The 14240-nt window shown below is 41.3% G+C and overlaps 1 protein-coding gene across 1 annotated transcript in view; it reads left to right on the forward strand.

Moving 5' to 3' along the window:
* The window catches only part of LOC124268731 (xanthine dehydrogenase-like), a 53673-nt gene that overhangs the window by 32103 nt on the left and 7330 nt on the right, over positions 1 to 14240 (forward strand). Inside the window, exons 18-29 of the mRNA XM_046703760.1 lie at positions 489 to 546; positions 2138 to 2287; positions 2464 to 2543; positions 3245 to 3360; positions 3949 to 4053; positions 4608 to 4686; positions 7997 to 8111; positions 9009 to 9089; positions 10366 to 10475; positions 12350 to 12463; positions 13188 to 13349; positions 13830 to 13958. Of these exons, the coding sequence (XP_046559716.1) occupies positions 489 to 546; positions 2138 to 2287; positions 2464 to 2543; positions 3245 to 3360; positions 3949 to 4053; positions 4608 to 4686; positions 7997 to 8111; positions 9009 to 9089; positions 10366 to 10475; positions 12350 to 12463; positions 13188 to 13349; positions 13830 to 13958 (1299 nt within the window). The remainder of the gene's footprint in view (positions 1 to 488; positions 547 to 2137; positions 2288 to 2463; positions 2544 to 3244; positions 3361 to 3948; positions 4054 to 4607; positions 4687 to 7996; positions 8112 to 9008; positions 9090 to 10365; positions 10476 to 12349; positions 12464 to 13187; positions 13350 to 13829; positions 13959 to 14240) is intronic.

Raw genomic sequence — 14240 nt, forward strand, 5'->3', positions numbered from 1 at the left:
GAGTACATACCTCAATGACCCAAAAGGTTATCTGTAGCTCAGAACTGTGTACAATTATTCCTTCTTCTTTCTGTTAATATTCTCGTGTAAGTCCATTGCTACGTTCAAATGTTCTCAAACCATATGGCAAAACAGGACACGTTCTTTAGTTTCGATAAGAAAATATTTTCGATTCTGTATTCACGTTTCCCATAAACAGAATAGATATGTGACTGTATGATCATACATGCAACTTTCGACAGAAATAAACAAAGTGAGAAAAACGTCATTCCGACTTTTATAAGTAATAATTCATGTCCTCGAAACCACTTCTATCGATTAATGGCAGCAAGATTTGGTTTTATCATTAATTTAATTTGAAATTGTAAGTCATTGAATATTATGTGATATGCACTTACTTTTCCTTTGTGTTGTTTAAAGATAATACATTTCTCAAAACGTAGTTATAGCTGTTACAAATTATGCATCACCCCCTTTATTTTTCCCAGCTGTTCTGCAGTGGGCGCGTTCTGTACAGTGGACAGCCAATTGGTCTCATCGTGGCAGGTAGAGTTCCTTCTCAGAACAACAGTTTATGTACTATATCGTCATCTAGCTCTGATATACCTGGAATAGTGAGTGAGTTTAGTTTTACGCCGTTTTTAGCAATATTCCAGCAACATCACGGCGGGGGACACCAGATATGGGCTTCACACATTGTACCCATGTGGGGAATAGAACCCGGGTCTTCGACGTGACGAGCGAACGCTTTAACCACTATGCTACCCCACCACCCCTATATCTGGAATAGCGATAAGTGCTCTGATAAACAAACAGATAAACAAAGAAAGTATAACGTACCTGAGGTGGCTATAGCTTCATAAACATTGATTCGTGGTCTTTATAAAACAAGTAATGTCTGCTATCCTTCCAAATGCATGTTCAGGAAGTTGATACATTTGAAATGATTTTAATTCATTTATTTGTTCTTTCCTCATTTCCCCACATGGGTACAATGTGTGAAACTCATTTCTGGTGTCCCCCACCGTGATGTTGCTGGAATATTGCTAAAAGCGGCGTAAAACTAAACTCAGTCAGTCTTTCCTCATTTCTTTGGGGACCCAATCTTACTCTTAAGGGTCAAGTTATTGGCATTTGTTTATTCTTAAATTAACTCTTTTGTCTTAATACGTTTACGCGTTTCATGAACATCATGCCTGACAAATCCGAGCGGTATGATATTTGAACAAAATAATACTTAGCAACGTACGTATACTTGGCCACATTGCATTGTGCCCGAGCTCCACTTTCTGAAGACCGATGGCTGTTAACACATGGACGCACGTACACACACACACAAACGCACACGCACAAACTGACCAAGGCAGTCTCTCGAACGACCAGTGTACCATATGCAGTGCTTGGAGAAGGAAAGCTTGGTCCTTCGCTTGGTTATCTCAAAAGTGTAACAGGAGGCTTTCTGCTTCTCAGAGCAGCCACTTCCCACTTAAACCATCAATGTGGGAATTTGGATCAAAATGTAAATATGAACACCGTGACAGTGGATGCCAAGCGCTGGCACAGATTATATTGAGCTATATGATGGCGTGGGTCGATCTCTCCATAACCGTTTTCTCAATTCTTGTCGTTCTGACTCAGAGGTCCACCGATGGTAGGAATATGTACAAGGAGTCATGGAAAATGACGATTATAAACTTCTTCGAAATAGGTAAACAGTCCCAGACGTATTCAAGCCAACAAGCTTGACGGGGCCATTTTTGGTAACACGAATGAAATTATATACATCATTTGATTTCCTGTCCCTCTCCCAAAATGTGATTGAGAAGCTATTGGGGAAACATGGCGACGAAACGCCAATCTTACATTTGAATTAGCACGTTTTCCTACTCCACAATACACTCGATGCCGTATGTTTGGTATGTTTTACTCTTTTGACTGGCACTGGGAGAGTACCGAGGACACCTTTTCGCTGCAGTGATGGGGAGTCTTCTAGGGGGATTCGACTAGGCAGCGCTTCTTAAAAGCCCAACTTGCTGTGTGGGCTGTAAAGGAGTAAAGGTTCCATGAGGAGCAGGATGATGATACAGACAAGTCCTTTTGAAGCAATCGATAAGAGAATTATGATGTTTTGTTTCAGTTGACCAACTATCAGCTGACACAGCAGCCAGCATGGTGAAGGTTACCTACAAGAACGTCCAGCCCCCCATCATTACAATGGAAGATGCGATTCAGAAGAAATCCATATTTCCAAATGTTGCCCAGGAGTATAAAGTCGGTGATGCTGCAGGTAGCTAGTTTTTCTGTAGATATATGTATACGTTTATTAAGCTGAATTTGGTTGCATAAATACTTTAAAGGATGCAATTTTATTGTTTCACTTGTTTAACGATGCAAGTCAATTAACTGTTTGAGCAATATACTGAATAGATTAGATGAAGTATTGAATGTTCTTGTGTTCTTCAGCTGCAATAGCCGGGTCTGACAAACAGATAACTGGCAGTGTCAAGATAAAACATCAGTACCATTTCCACCTGGAAAAACAGGTCAGTGGTGCATGTAAAGCTAGCTTCCATATTTAGCATGGACGTTAAAGTCCCGAAAAATCATTTCCTACTGCCTAGCAATGAAAGCCCTAAATGAAGCAAGTCTGATTCTCAGGTTTGGAATCTCCCATCCTTGACAATTTAATTTATATTCAGAGACTAAGCGTTGCCAATTGAACATTAAAATGTCAGAATGTTATTCAACTTAGGATAAAAGTTGTTTAACAAACGATCATAGTTTCAAATCGCTATTATTGGTTTGTATTACAAGGGGGTATGCACATTAAATGAAACTCCGAGAACATGTAAGGTTGGTGTAAATTGACGCTCATCACGTACAGCGCGTGCATTTGTTTCAATGTTCCTACTACTGCGCGTACCCCCTTGTAATACAAACCAATAATAACGATTTGAATCGATGATCGTTTGTTAAACACCTTTTATCATAAGTTGAATAAAATTCTGAGAGTTTAATGTTCAATTGGCAAGGTAATATTATAAGGATTCGCAATCTTAATTTCACTTTAGTTGATTTATCTGTTTGTTTAAGGTGAAATTCATCGGTACGTTTTCACTGCAAACAGACTATAAGCATGATGCATACTGTAACATGTATCCTTGCATACCTGGTAGAGGCTATGCAGAATTCAGCTGGCAGCTGCTGTATAACTGTAAATGTATAACTGTAAATGTACTTCCAGTTCTGCCTGTGCTACCCAGCAGAGGATGGGGTGGGTGTCCATCTCCACTGCCCAACTCAGTGGTCAGATTCTGTACAGCAGGCCGTAGCAGCATTGCTTAACATACAGGAAAGCAGGTACATACTATCGGTTTGTTTTCAAACGGCATACTAGATTGTAGATGGCAGATCGTCATACTAATATATAGTCATGCCGGATGGGAGATCGTCATACTAATATATAGCCATGTTGGGTGGCAGATCGTCATACTAATATATAGTCAGGCTGGGTGGCAGATCGTCACTTACAAATATATATTCAGGCTGGGTGGCAGATCGTCATACTAATATATAGTCATGCTGGATGGGAGATCGTCATACTAATATATAACCATGTTGGATGGCAGATCGTCATACTAATATATAGTCAGGCTGGGTGGCAGATCGTCATACTAATATATAGTCAGGCTGGGTGGCAGATCGTCATACTAATATATAGTCAGGCTGGGTGGCAGATCGTCATACTAATATATAGTCGTGCTGGATGGGAGATCGTCATACTAATATATAGCCATGTTGGATGGCAGATCGGCATACTAATATATAGTCATGCTGTGTGGCAGATCGTCATGCTAATATATTATATAGTCATGTTTACTAAATTAAAATGTCTTCTTTGTAAATTTGATTAGGCTGGACATATGTTTACATATTATTATTTTCAAGTGTAAGTGTCAAGGTCAAACGTCTTGGAGGAGCCTTTGGAGCGAAGATAACTCGTGCCAACCTGCCAGCGTGTGCCGCTGCTATCGCCACATACATCACGAGAAGGTGGGTTGAATTCTACTAATAATTACTATATAAATAAAGAATTTGTCTACATGCTCAGCCTTAAGACCAAATGAGAACTGAATCCAGCAACCGCGGATCTGCGCCAGATCTGACGGGGTATTTGCGGTCATCACTGCTTATGAGTGATCCATTCATATATTTTTCATTTTCCCTTTAATGCACTTGTTTCGTCACCACCCGTGAAGATCCGGGTTAGAATTGATCTTCAGGAACCCATGCTTGTCGTAAGAGGCGACTAACGGGATCGGGTGGTCAGGCTCGCTGACTTGGTTGACACATGTCATCGTATCACAACTGTGTAGATCGATGCTCATGATGATGATGATGATCACTGGATTGTCTGGTCCAGACTAGATTATTTGCAAACCGCCGCCTTATAGCTCTAAACTCACTCACTCACACTGTTTCGTCAGATCATACATAAACTACAGGATTGATTGGTTGGTTAGTTGGTTGATTGATTGTGGAGAGGTGTGGTCGATATTAGTGCCAGTGTCATCCTGGATGAAACAATCTACGACTCAAACTTTCAGACCTGTTCGCCTGTCGGTGGACCTCCACACCAACATGAAGGCAGTCGGGGGACGTTTTCCGTATCTGGCGACTTACACAGTAAGAGATAATTGGCCATTTTAACCAGCGGCGCCCACATCTCATTACTCTGTGCTGTTCCTCTGTAACCACATCTCATTACCTGTGATGTTCCTCTGTTACCACATATACTCTCCAAAAAGAAACGCATCATGAAAATAGCAATTTCATGTAGCAATGAATTAAAACGTGATTCATTTTACAAAAGGTTTTGCTCTGTTTATGAGTCCTATGGTGTTTATGTTTTGAAACATCACAACAAAACGCACCATCCGTAAAATACCCGTATTTAACAGCATGATTTTCAATTTCGGCGTGTAGTGTCACAGAATACACAATTCACATGCAATGCACGTGACAGTTGGGGATCAGATAGTCTTAATGATGGGTATAAAAGGTTGATCGCTGTCTGTCGATTATTCACTGTATTTGGAATATTGTTGACGAACGCAAAATGCCACGTCTAAGTGAAGCAAACCGTCATATCGCCATTGGTTTGCTTGAAGTTGGCCAGTCTCAACGTGCAGTTGCCCGACGCATGAATGTTCACCAAAGCACCATTTCACGGCTCTGGGAGAGATATCGCCGGCAGAGTGCGGTAGCAGATGCCCCTCGTAATGGGCGACATCGAGCGACCACTGCGGCGCAGGATCGCTACATCCGGGTACATTACCTGCGTCATCGAACAGCTACGGCGACCAGTACCGCTCGACAAATACCCGGATTGGGGAGACTTTCTGCACAGACCGTCAGGAACAGGTTGAGAGAGGCTGGTGCATCGACCTTATTTTGGCCCTGTGCTTCGACAACATCGTCGACATCGAGTTCAATGTTGCACCAACGTTCAGGCCTGGAACCTACCGAATTGGCGTAGAATCTGGTTCAGTGATGAATCACGATTTCCATTGGAACGACGCGATGGAAGAATGCGGCTGTATAGACGTCAACGTGAACCTTTCGCCGACGCTTGCGTTGCCCAGGTGGACAGATTCGGGCGGGACAGTGTTATGATATGGGGAGCGATCACCTGCCGTAGGAGAAGTGATCTGGTGATGATCCAGGGCAACCTGACAGCTCAACGGTACTGTCACGAAATCCTACGCCCATACCTTCCAATCATTGATCGCCAGAGGGATTTGTTTCAACAGGACAATTCCAGGCCCCACACAGCACGTCACACTAGAAACTTCCTTCAGAACCACAAGATCAATGTGCTCCCCTGGCCCTCAAGATCGACGGACTTAAACCCGATCGAACATCTGTGGCATGCCCTGGACAGACGGGTGCGACGCCGTAACCCTCAGCCCCAGACACTTCAGCAACTTACACAGGCACTACAGGCAGAGTGGGCTGCGATTGGGCAACTCGAGATTCTGAGACTTATTCGTTCGATGCCGAAGCGATGCCGTGCAGTTCTGGATGCCCACGGTGGTCACACGAGGTATTGACTTCAGCGCCACCACATGTCTCCATGTGACACTGAAACTGACTTCCCTTGAGTTGGTGCCAAAGACGGATAAGTCTGCATTCCCTGTGTGCAATTTCGCTATAGTTCATTGACTCATTAAGCCTACAAGATGTTTCAAAATAAACATAAAAATACAGTTGAAATTCCTATATGCGTTTCTTTTTTGGGAGAGTATATTATTACTGTGATGTTCCTCTGTAACCATATCTCATCACTCTGTTATGTTCCTCTGTAACCACATCACATTACTCTGTGATGTTCCTCTGTAACCACATCTCATTACTCTGTGATGTTCCTCTGTAACCACATCTCATTATTCTGTGATGTCCCTCTGTAACCACATCTCATTACTCTGTGATGTTCCTCTGTAACCACATCTCATCACTCTTTGATGTTCCTCTGTAACCACAGCTCATTACACTGTGATGTTCCTCTGTAACCATATCTAATCACTCTGTGATGTTCCTCTGTAACCACATCTCATTACTCTGTGATGTTCCTCTGTAACCACATCTCATCACTCTGTGATGTTCCTCTGTAACCATATCTCATCACTCTGTGATGTTCCTCTGTAACAACATCTCATTACTCTGTGATGTTCCTCTGTAACCACATCTCATTTCTCTGTAATGTTCCTCCGTAACCACATCTCATTACTCTGTGATGTTCCTCTGTAACCACATCTCATTACTCTGTAATGTTCCTCTGTAACCACATCTCATTACTCTGTGATGTTCGTCTGTAACCACATCTCATTACTCTGTGATGTTCCTCTGTAACTACATTTCATTAGTCTGTGATGTTCCTCTGTAACCACATCTCATTATTCTGTGATGTTCCTGTGTAACCACATCTCATTACTCTGTGATGTTCCTCTGTAACTACATCTTATTACTCTGTGATGTTCCTCTGTAACCACATCTCATTACTCTGTGATGTTCCTCTGTAACCACATCTCATTACTGTTTGAAGTTCCTCTGTAACCACATCTCATTACTCTGTGATGTTCCTCTGTAACCATATCTCATCACTCTGTAATGTTCCTCTGTAACCACATCTCATTATTCTGTGATGATCCTCTGTAACCACATCTCATTACTCTGTGATGTTCCTCTGTAACCATATCTCATTACTGTCTGAAGTTGATCTGTGACCACATCTCATTACTCTGTGATGTTCCTCTGTAACCACATCTCATTATTCTGTGATGTTCCTGTGTAACCACATCTCATTACTCTGTGATGTTCCTCTGTAACTACATCTTATTACTCTGTGATGTTCCTCTGTAACCACATCTCATTACTCTGTGATGTTCCTCTGTAACCACATCTCATTACTGTTTGAAGTTCCTCTGTAACCACATCTCATTACTCTGTGATGTTCCTCTGTAACCATATCTCATCACTCTGTAATGTTCCTCTGTAACCACATCTCATTATTCTGTGATGATCCTCTGTAACCACATCTCATTACTCTGTGATGTTCCTCTGTAACCATATCTCATTACTCTGTGATGTTCCTCTGTAACTACATCTTATTACTCTGTGATTTTCCTCTGTAACCACATCTCATTACTCTGTGATGTTCCTCTGTAACCATATCTCATTACTCTGTGATGTTCCTCTGTAACTACATCTTATTACTCTGTGATTTTCCTCTGTAACCACATCTCATTACTTAGTGAAGTTCCTCTGTAACCACATCCCATCACTTTGATGTACCTTTTTAACCATGTCTCATCACTGACTTACTCATATTGTTTCTGGAATATCACTCAGTCATGTTTTTCTGTAACCATGTCTCATCACTCACCTACTCATATTGTTTCTGTAATATCACTCAGTTAAGTTTCTCTGTAACCAGGTCGGGGTCAACAATGATGGAAAACTGAATGGCATCCAACTGACGTCCAATGCTGACTGTGGAGCAACACCCAATGACTGTCCACTTGCGGGATTTCCCGACTTCATGGACAATGGTAATACAGGGACACTACCAAAACACTTCAATAAATAGTGTTGTTATTCAATTTTGATTGTTAAAGGTTTCACATATACCAATATGTAATAATAACTATAGAAACTTTTAAAATGAAGATATAATATTCTTTTGGATGATTTTTTTATTTTGCCAATTTCGTTTTCCATCGTGAAATCATAACTTTAACTCATTTTTAACTCAAACGTGGGATGACTGGCATGATCAGACACATTGCAATGGTAACTGCTTCCGTTCCGATTAGTCTCTCTATTATCTGCAACAATAGTGAGTAATAGTGTTGAGAATTGGTTAAAATCTCATATTGGAGATTGGTTTATTACAACCGATCAATCATCGAAAATAATTGGTTAGCGTCATTAATGAAATTTGTTAATGTACATAAGAATATGGAAAAAACATTTGGGGCAAAATTTCACATCTTTAAAGGATGACTAATATGTCAGGAACATAAATTTCTTGGAGTCATTAAGATAAATTCAATCATGACTTGAAACGAGCTTGTAGTGCTTATGAAATGTAACAGACAAAACCAACCTTGTGAAAAATATTGATTATGAAAACAAGTGTTCCAGAATTGTTTGTGTTCGATTATGAAAAAACATGATCGATTGCTTGGTCGTTTAGTCACTGCCTCCAATCTTCGATTATTTCAATTAATCGGACCACCACTAGTGAGTATGGTTTTACGCCGCTTTTAACAATATTCTAGCAATATCACGGCGGAGGACACCAGACATGGGTTTCACACATTGTACCCATGTGGGGAATCGAACCCGGATCTTCAGCGTGACGAGCGGACGCTTTAACCATTAGGCTACCCCACCGCCCCTCTGCTGGGTATAGGGTATCTTCGTGAAAATTTCTATTTTTTTAGCCTACTACTGTCCAGCATGGGATTTCAAGCCAGTAGCCCTGAAGACAAATCTCCCAGCAAACACCTTATGCAGATCGCCAGGTAGTTTATTTGTGTGATTGTTTGTTTGCTTGTTCAACACCGCACTCGCATCTCACAACAAACATGGGCAGGTGAAGATCGATTCAAACCGAATCTTCACTGAGAAGCGAGGTAGTACTCCCATCCTTTAACATGTGCATTCGTGAAGGAGAAAAATCTTATCGATGTGGCGAGACTTTGTTTCAGAAACTCATTTCATGAATTGTATTGCCCATGGCAATACGGGTGTAAGAGTATATAAATCAAGTCCAAGACATAGATTTCCTGATTGCTCCAATACTTTCGTCATAAAAACACCTCTCCATTTTAAAAAAAGCAGACACACGGGTTTTGAACGATAATTTGGAGACACCCACGATCTTGCAAGTACGGGTGGGTATTGCAGAGATTATTCATATTGCGATATATTGCGATGCGAAAGCATGTATTGCGATATGCATTGCAATATATTGCATGAAGTATTTTTAAACAAAAAATTACTGATAATCGAGTTTCTGCTTGATTTATAGAGCAAAAAACACAGCAAAATCACTATGCTTGATTAAGCTTTAATAACAACTTTTAATCATGATAAAATATAAATGTGAATAATATTTGGCACAAATGAAACAAGGAAATATCCGAAGATTTCCGAGTGTTATGACGTTTTCCGAATGCATGTCAAAATACCGGTTTTCAGCGTATCGCAATACGTATCGTTTTCATGTCTGAACCGGTAAATACCGGTAAACCGGTTATATTGCGCAGCCCTACTTGCAAGTACCATTCACACATCATCAGTAATGTTTCTACTGTAAATATATTGTAAAACGCCCAACCTGACGAACATTGGGTTTGCACATTTATTTCTTGCCCATTGAGTGGTTCCTATTCTTTTCTATTCGGGTTAGAACTGGTCTTTAGTAACCCATGCTTGTCTTAAATAGTGACTTCCGGGATATGCTTGACACATGTCATCGTATCCCAATTGCGTAGATGGATGATCATACTGTTGATCACTAGATTGTCTGGTCCGGACTCGATTATTTACACACCACCGCCATATAGATGGAATACTGCAGAGTGCGGCATTAAACAACAAACCAACCAACCAAATCCAATGCTTTGAAGACAATAAAAGAAAAACCATAACAAACTCAGAATACAAAGATTTTAAAATCTCCGTTGATCAGTATGACTATAGCCATGATCTTCACGTCATGTTTTTGCTAGTATTTTGAGTAATTATTCAGAAGGAAGTTTATACTTGTTGACTAGTTGACTTGTTTTCTTCCAGGAACCCTACCTGCCATCTTCATCATGGAAGCGATGATGGATCACGTCGCCAAGGAATTGAACATGGATCCGTTGGAGTTCAGGAAGATAAACCTATTCACCAAAGGCCAAGTGAGTAAATGCTAGACAAGACTTCCCATCATCCAGCTTTCGAAATTAACGTTGGTCCTTAGGCCCGAAGCCGACTGAAAACCACTCGGACAAACAGTTTTTGCTTTCTGTCAACAGCCTTTTCATCCCCAATAACTAAGGGTATTATTATCATTAAAATATAAGGCCTACACATTCTGATCCGGACCCACAACTTTTTATGGTTCTGGGTCCTTAGGGTTTTCAAGGTTAAATGCATCTACACAAGCATTTGCTTTCCATCCGTGAAGATCCTGGTTGGGTCTTCAGCAACCCATGCTTGCCGTAAGAGGCGACTAACGGGGAGGTAGTCAGGCTCGTTTTCTTCGTTAACACATGTGAGCTTGACTCCTGAGTTTCTAGGACTTCAGTCCTGCCCCACAACGAAGCACATGTGACACATGTAGTCTCACCTTAGGCAAGTGAGTTTGTTCCAAATTGTCTCTCTTCACCCAGCAGGAAAATGGGTACCCGGTGGAAAAAGTCATATGACTATAACCTTCTAGCGCCTAACAGGCAGCTTGGGTTATCCGGGGTAATAATGTGCTGTGCCTTGATTGTTAGCGCTATGAGCATACCTAGTGTTGACAAACTCCACTATATAAATGGACACATTATTATTATGTCATACTATCCCAGTCGGGTAGATCGATGCTTGTGCTAATGGTGAAGAGAGAGCTAAAACGAAACATCTGGAGAAGGAAGATCAAAAGGTAAGACGAACGCATAACTAATACTTGACTCATGATATTGATCACTGGATTGTCTGGTACTGGCTCCATTATTTACAGACCATATTGGGAGAGCGGAAGGTCGCGGGTTCGATCCCCGACCGCGTCATACCAAAAGACGTTAAAATATGGTACTTGTTGGTCCCTGCCTGGCGCTCGGCATTAATGGGTACAACAAGGACTGGTCGGCGCGGAGTCAGTATAATGTGTCTGAGGACGCACATTAATATTCACTCTGCCAAATTCTTGACAAGATACATAAAGGTCTGTAACTGAAGCTTTTATCAGATGTTACACCGGGCAGTATTTTACAACATTTCATTAGTTTAGAAGGACCGGAACATTTCCATGTTGGGGGGGCTCTGGACTTCTAGGACCGCCTCCGTGGTGTAGTGGTTAGAGCGTCCGCCCAGAGAGCGGAAGGTCGCGGGTTCGATCCCCGACTGCGTCATACCAAAAGACGTTAAAATATGGTACTTGTTGGTCCCTGCCTGGCGCTCGGCATTAATGGGTACAACAAGGACTGGTCGGCTCAGAGTCAGTATAATGTGTCTGAGTGGGGTATTCATGCTTCACTGTGGCATGGTATCTCAGTGGGCTAGCACTATAAAACCAGCTTCAGTCTGGGCTAGTACAAGCAGCCGCACATACACACACACGCATGCACGTCGTCATATGAGCGAAATATTCTCAAGCACAACGTTAAACCCAATTTCACCTCACCTCACCTCACCTCACCTCACCTCACCTCACCTCACCTCACCTCACCTCACAGACCATATTGCTGGAGCAAACAAGCAAAAACCTTACTGTACTAGCTCATAGAGAATAGAGTTGGTTGGGCGTTGTGAAGCTCTGCACCCAGCAATATTCCAGTTATACGGCGGCGTGATGTAAATAATCGAGCCTGGACCAGACAATCCAGTAATCAACATCATAAGCATCGATCTACGCAATTGGGATACGATGACGTGTGTCAACCAAGTCAGCGAGCCTGATCACCCGATCCCTTTGTCGCCATTTACGACATTTACGGGTTGCTAAAGATGAATTCTAACCCGGATCTTCACGGGTTCACAGAGACAAGTTTTGGCAATTAGTCTCATTTTTATTTTTGTTCCTCAGAAATCGGCCTTTGGACTGGTTCTGAAGTACTGCAACATCAAGGATATTGTCGCCCAGCTTGAGACGTCAGCCGATGTCACAGCAAGAAAGAAGCAAATTGCTGCATTCAATCAGGTGCAAACATCTTTATTTTATTTCACATTGAAACAAGATTAAAATATCAAATTTACTTAATAATATAACTCGACAAAAGTGAAAAACCAGTACCCGAGAATTAAGTGTAATTTCAGTACATAACATTCTTTAGCACATACTTCAGACTTCACGGCGTTGGCTACTACAAGACTTAAAGATTTAGCATGGTCAGAGCTCGGTTTGTCTGTCAAAATCTCCTGATTAGAAAATGGATCAGATGGTCACATGATGTCCACCTACATCTGGTATTGAGTTCATGGGTAAATAGGATCTCAAGCATCCTTTGACTCACATACTTTAAAGAACAGGCGTTTTTCACAAGGTGCCGTCGTACAAAACAACATTAGTGCTAAGTCTGTTGGAGATCTATGTTAAGGTATGGCAGAACAATCACCTTAGTGCTAAGGTGGTTTTATCCAGCAGCACATATAAAACCATCCTCGATAATCTCAAGGATATACGTTCCGATAAATCTCTATCGGAACGTATACCCTGGCGATTATCGAGGATGATCTAAAAATGAACATTTCTTTTTGAGGTTGTAAGATCAACAATTTTGTGTTCTTAATGTTCTTAAACATATGCAGTATAAAAACGGTTTTGCTTTGAATATCGGCAAATATAGTTGTATAACTTAAAGTAAGAAAGAAAATATCCAAATATAGGAAATTAGAGCTCTGTGCTGTTGCTCTATCACTTGTAGGCCAACAGATGGAAGAAGAAGGGCATTGAAGTGATGCCGCTGCGCTGGAACATGGACTACGGGAAAGACATCTTCAACGTCTACGTCACCATCTACCACGGTGATGGATCCGTGGCACTCTCTGTCGGCGGTGTAGAACTCGGGCAGGGATTAAACATAAAGGTTGTTCAATTAAGGACAATGTCTCATGCGTGCATTTCTAGCATAAAAAATCATCATCATCATCATTGTATCAATTAAGAAAACATGTACCTCATAAGTGCATTTCTGGTATGCTTTAAAACGAAACTAGTGTTGCTCATGCACTGCGATGCCCGTAGAATTCGTCTAGTCAGCTGTAATATTTACAAACAGCTTAATGGCGGCAGAGCAGTTTCTCCCTAAATAAAAAAAAAAAATTACGGAAAGATTCAATGCATGGTATCATAACAAAATATTTCATGCACATTGAGTATATCTAGCATGGAAACATCGCACACAAAATCATCATCGTATATAATAATATTCACATAACATAAAACTGTTGGTCGAAGAAAATGCAAACATCTGCGCTTTTTATGATAAGTGGCACTGAGAAAGCACAATAAAAAATGAGCATTTTTATAATAACAATGATCATCACTAATATCTTCTCTTCTGCAGATGATGCAAGTATGCGCCTTTGAGCTTGGTATCCCTATCGACACGATCAAGGTCAAACCAACGACCACCTTTACCAACTCAGATTCGTTCATTACTGGAGGCAGCCGCGCGTCCGATGTTAACGCTCTGGTGAGTTGTCCATCATAGACCATCTATAAATTATCAGTCCGTTTTCGTTTCAGGTGGGTTTGCCACTTTATATGTTTCTTCAAATCAGTAAATAAATTAAAAAAACATCAAAAACAAATAGTGATGATGTGTCTGGCATGTGGTCACCTTTTCTCGAAACCTCGTACTATCACTATTTGACACTATTTGGAAGCCGTGATGGCTCATTGGGTTAGATGGCTGACTTTGTGTGCTGGCGATTAGGTGCCTGACTGAGGGTGTGGTTTTGCGAACCCTTCGTAA

The sequence above is a fragment of the Haliotis rubra genome, unplaced genomic scaffold (genome assembly GCF_003918875.1).
Source record: "Haliotis rubra isolate DU_JTF1 unplaced genomic scaffold, ASM391887v1 Scf14, whole genome shotgun sequence".
NCBI lineage: Eukaryota > Metazoa > Mollusca > Gastropoda > Lepetellida > Haliotidae > Haliotis > Haliotis rubra.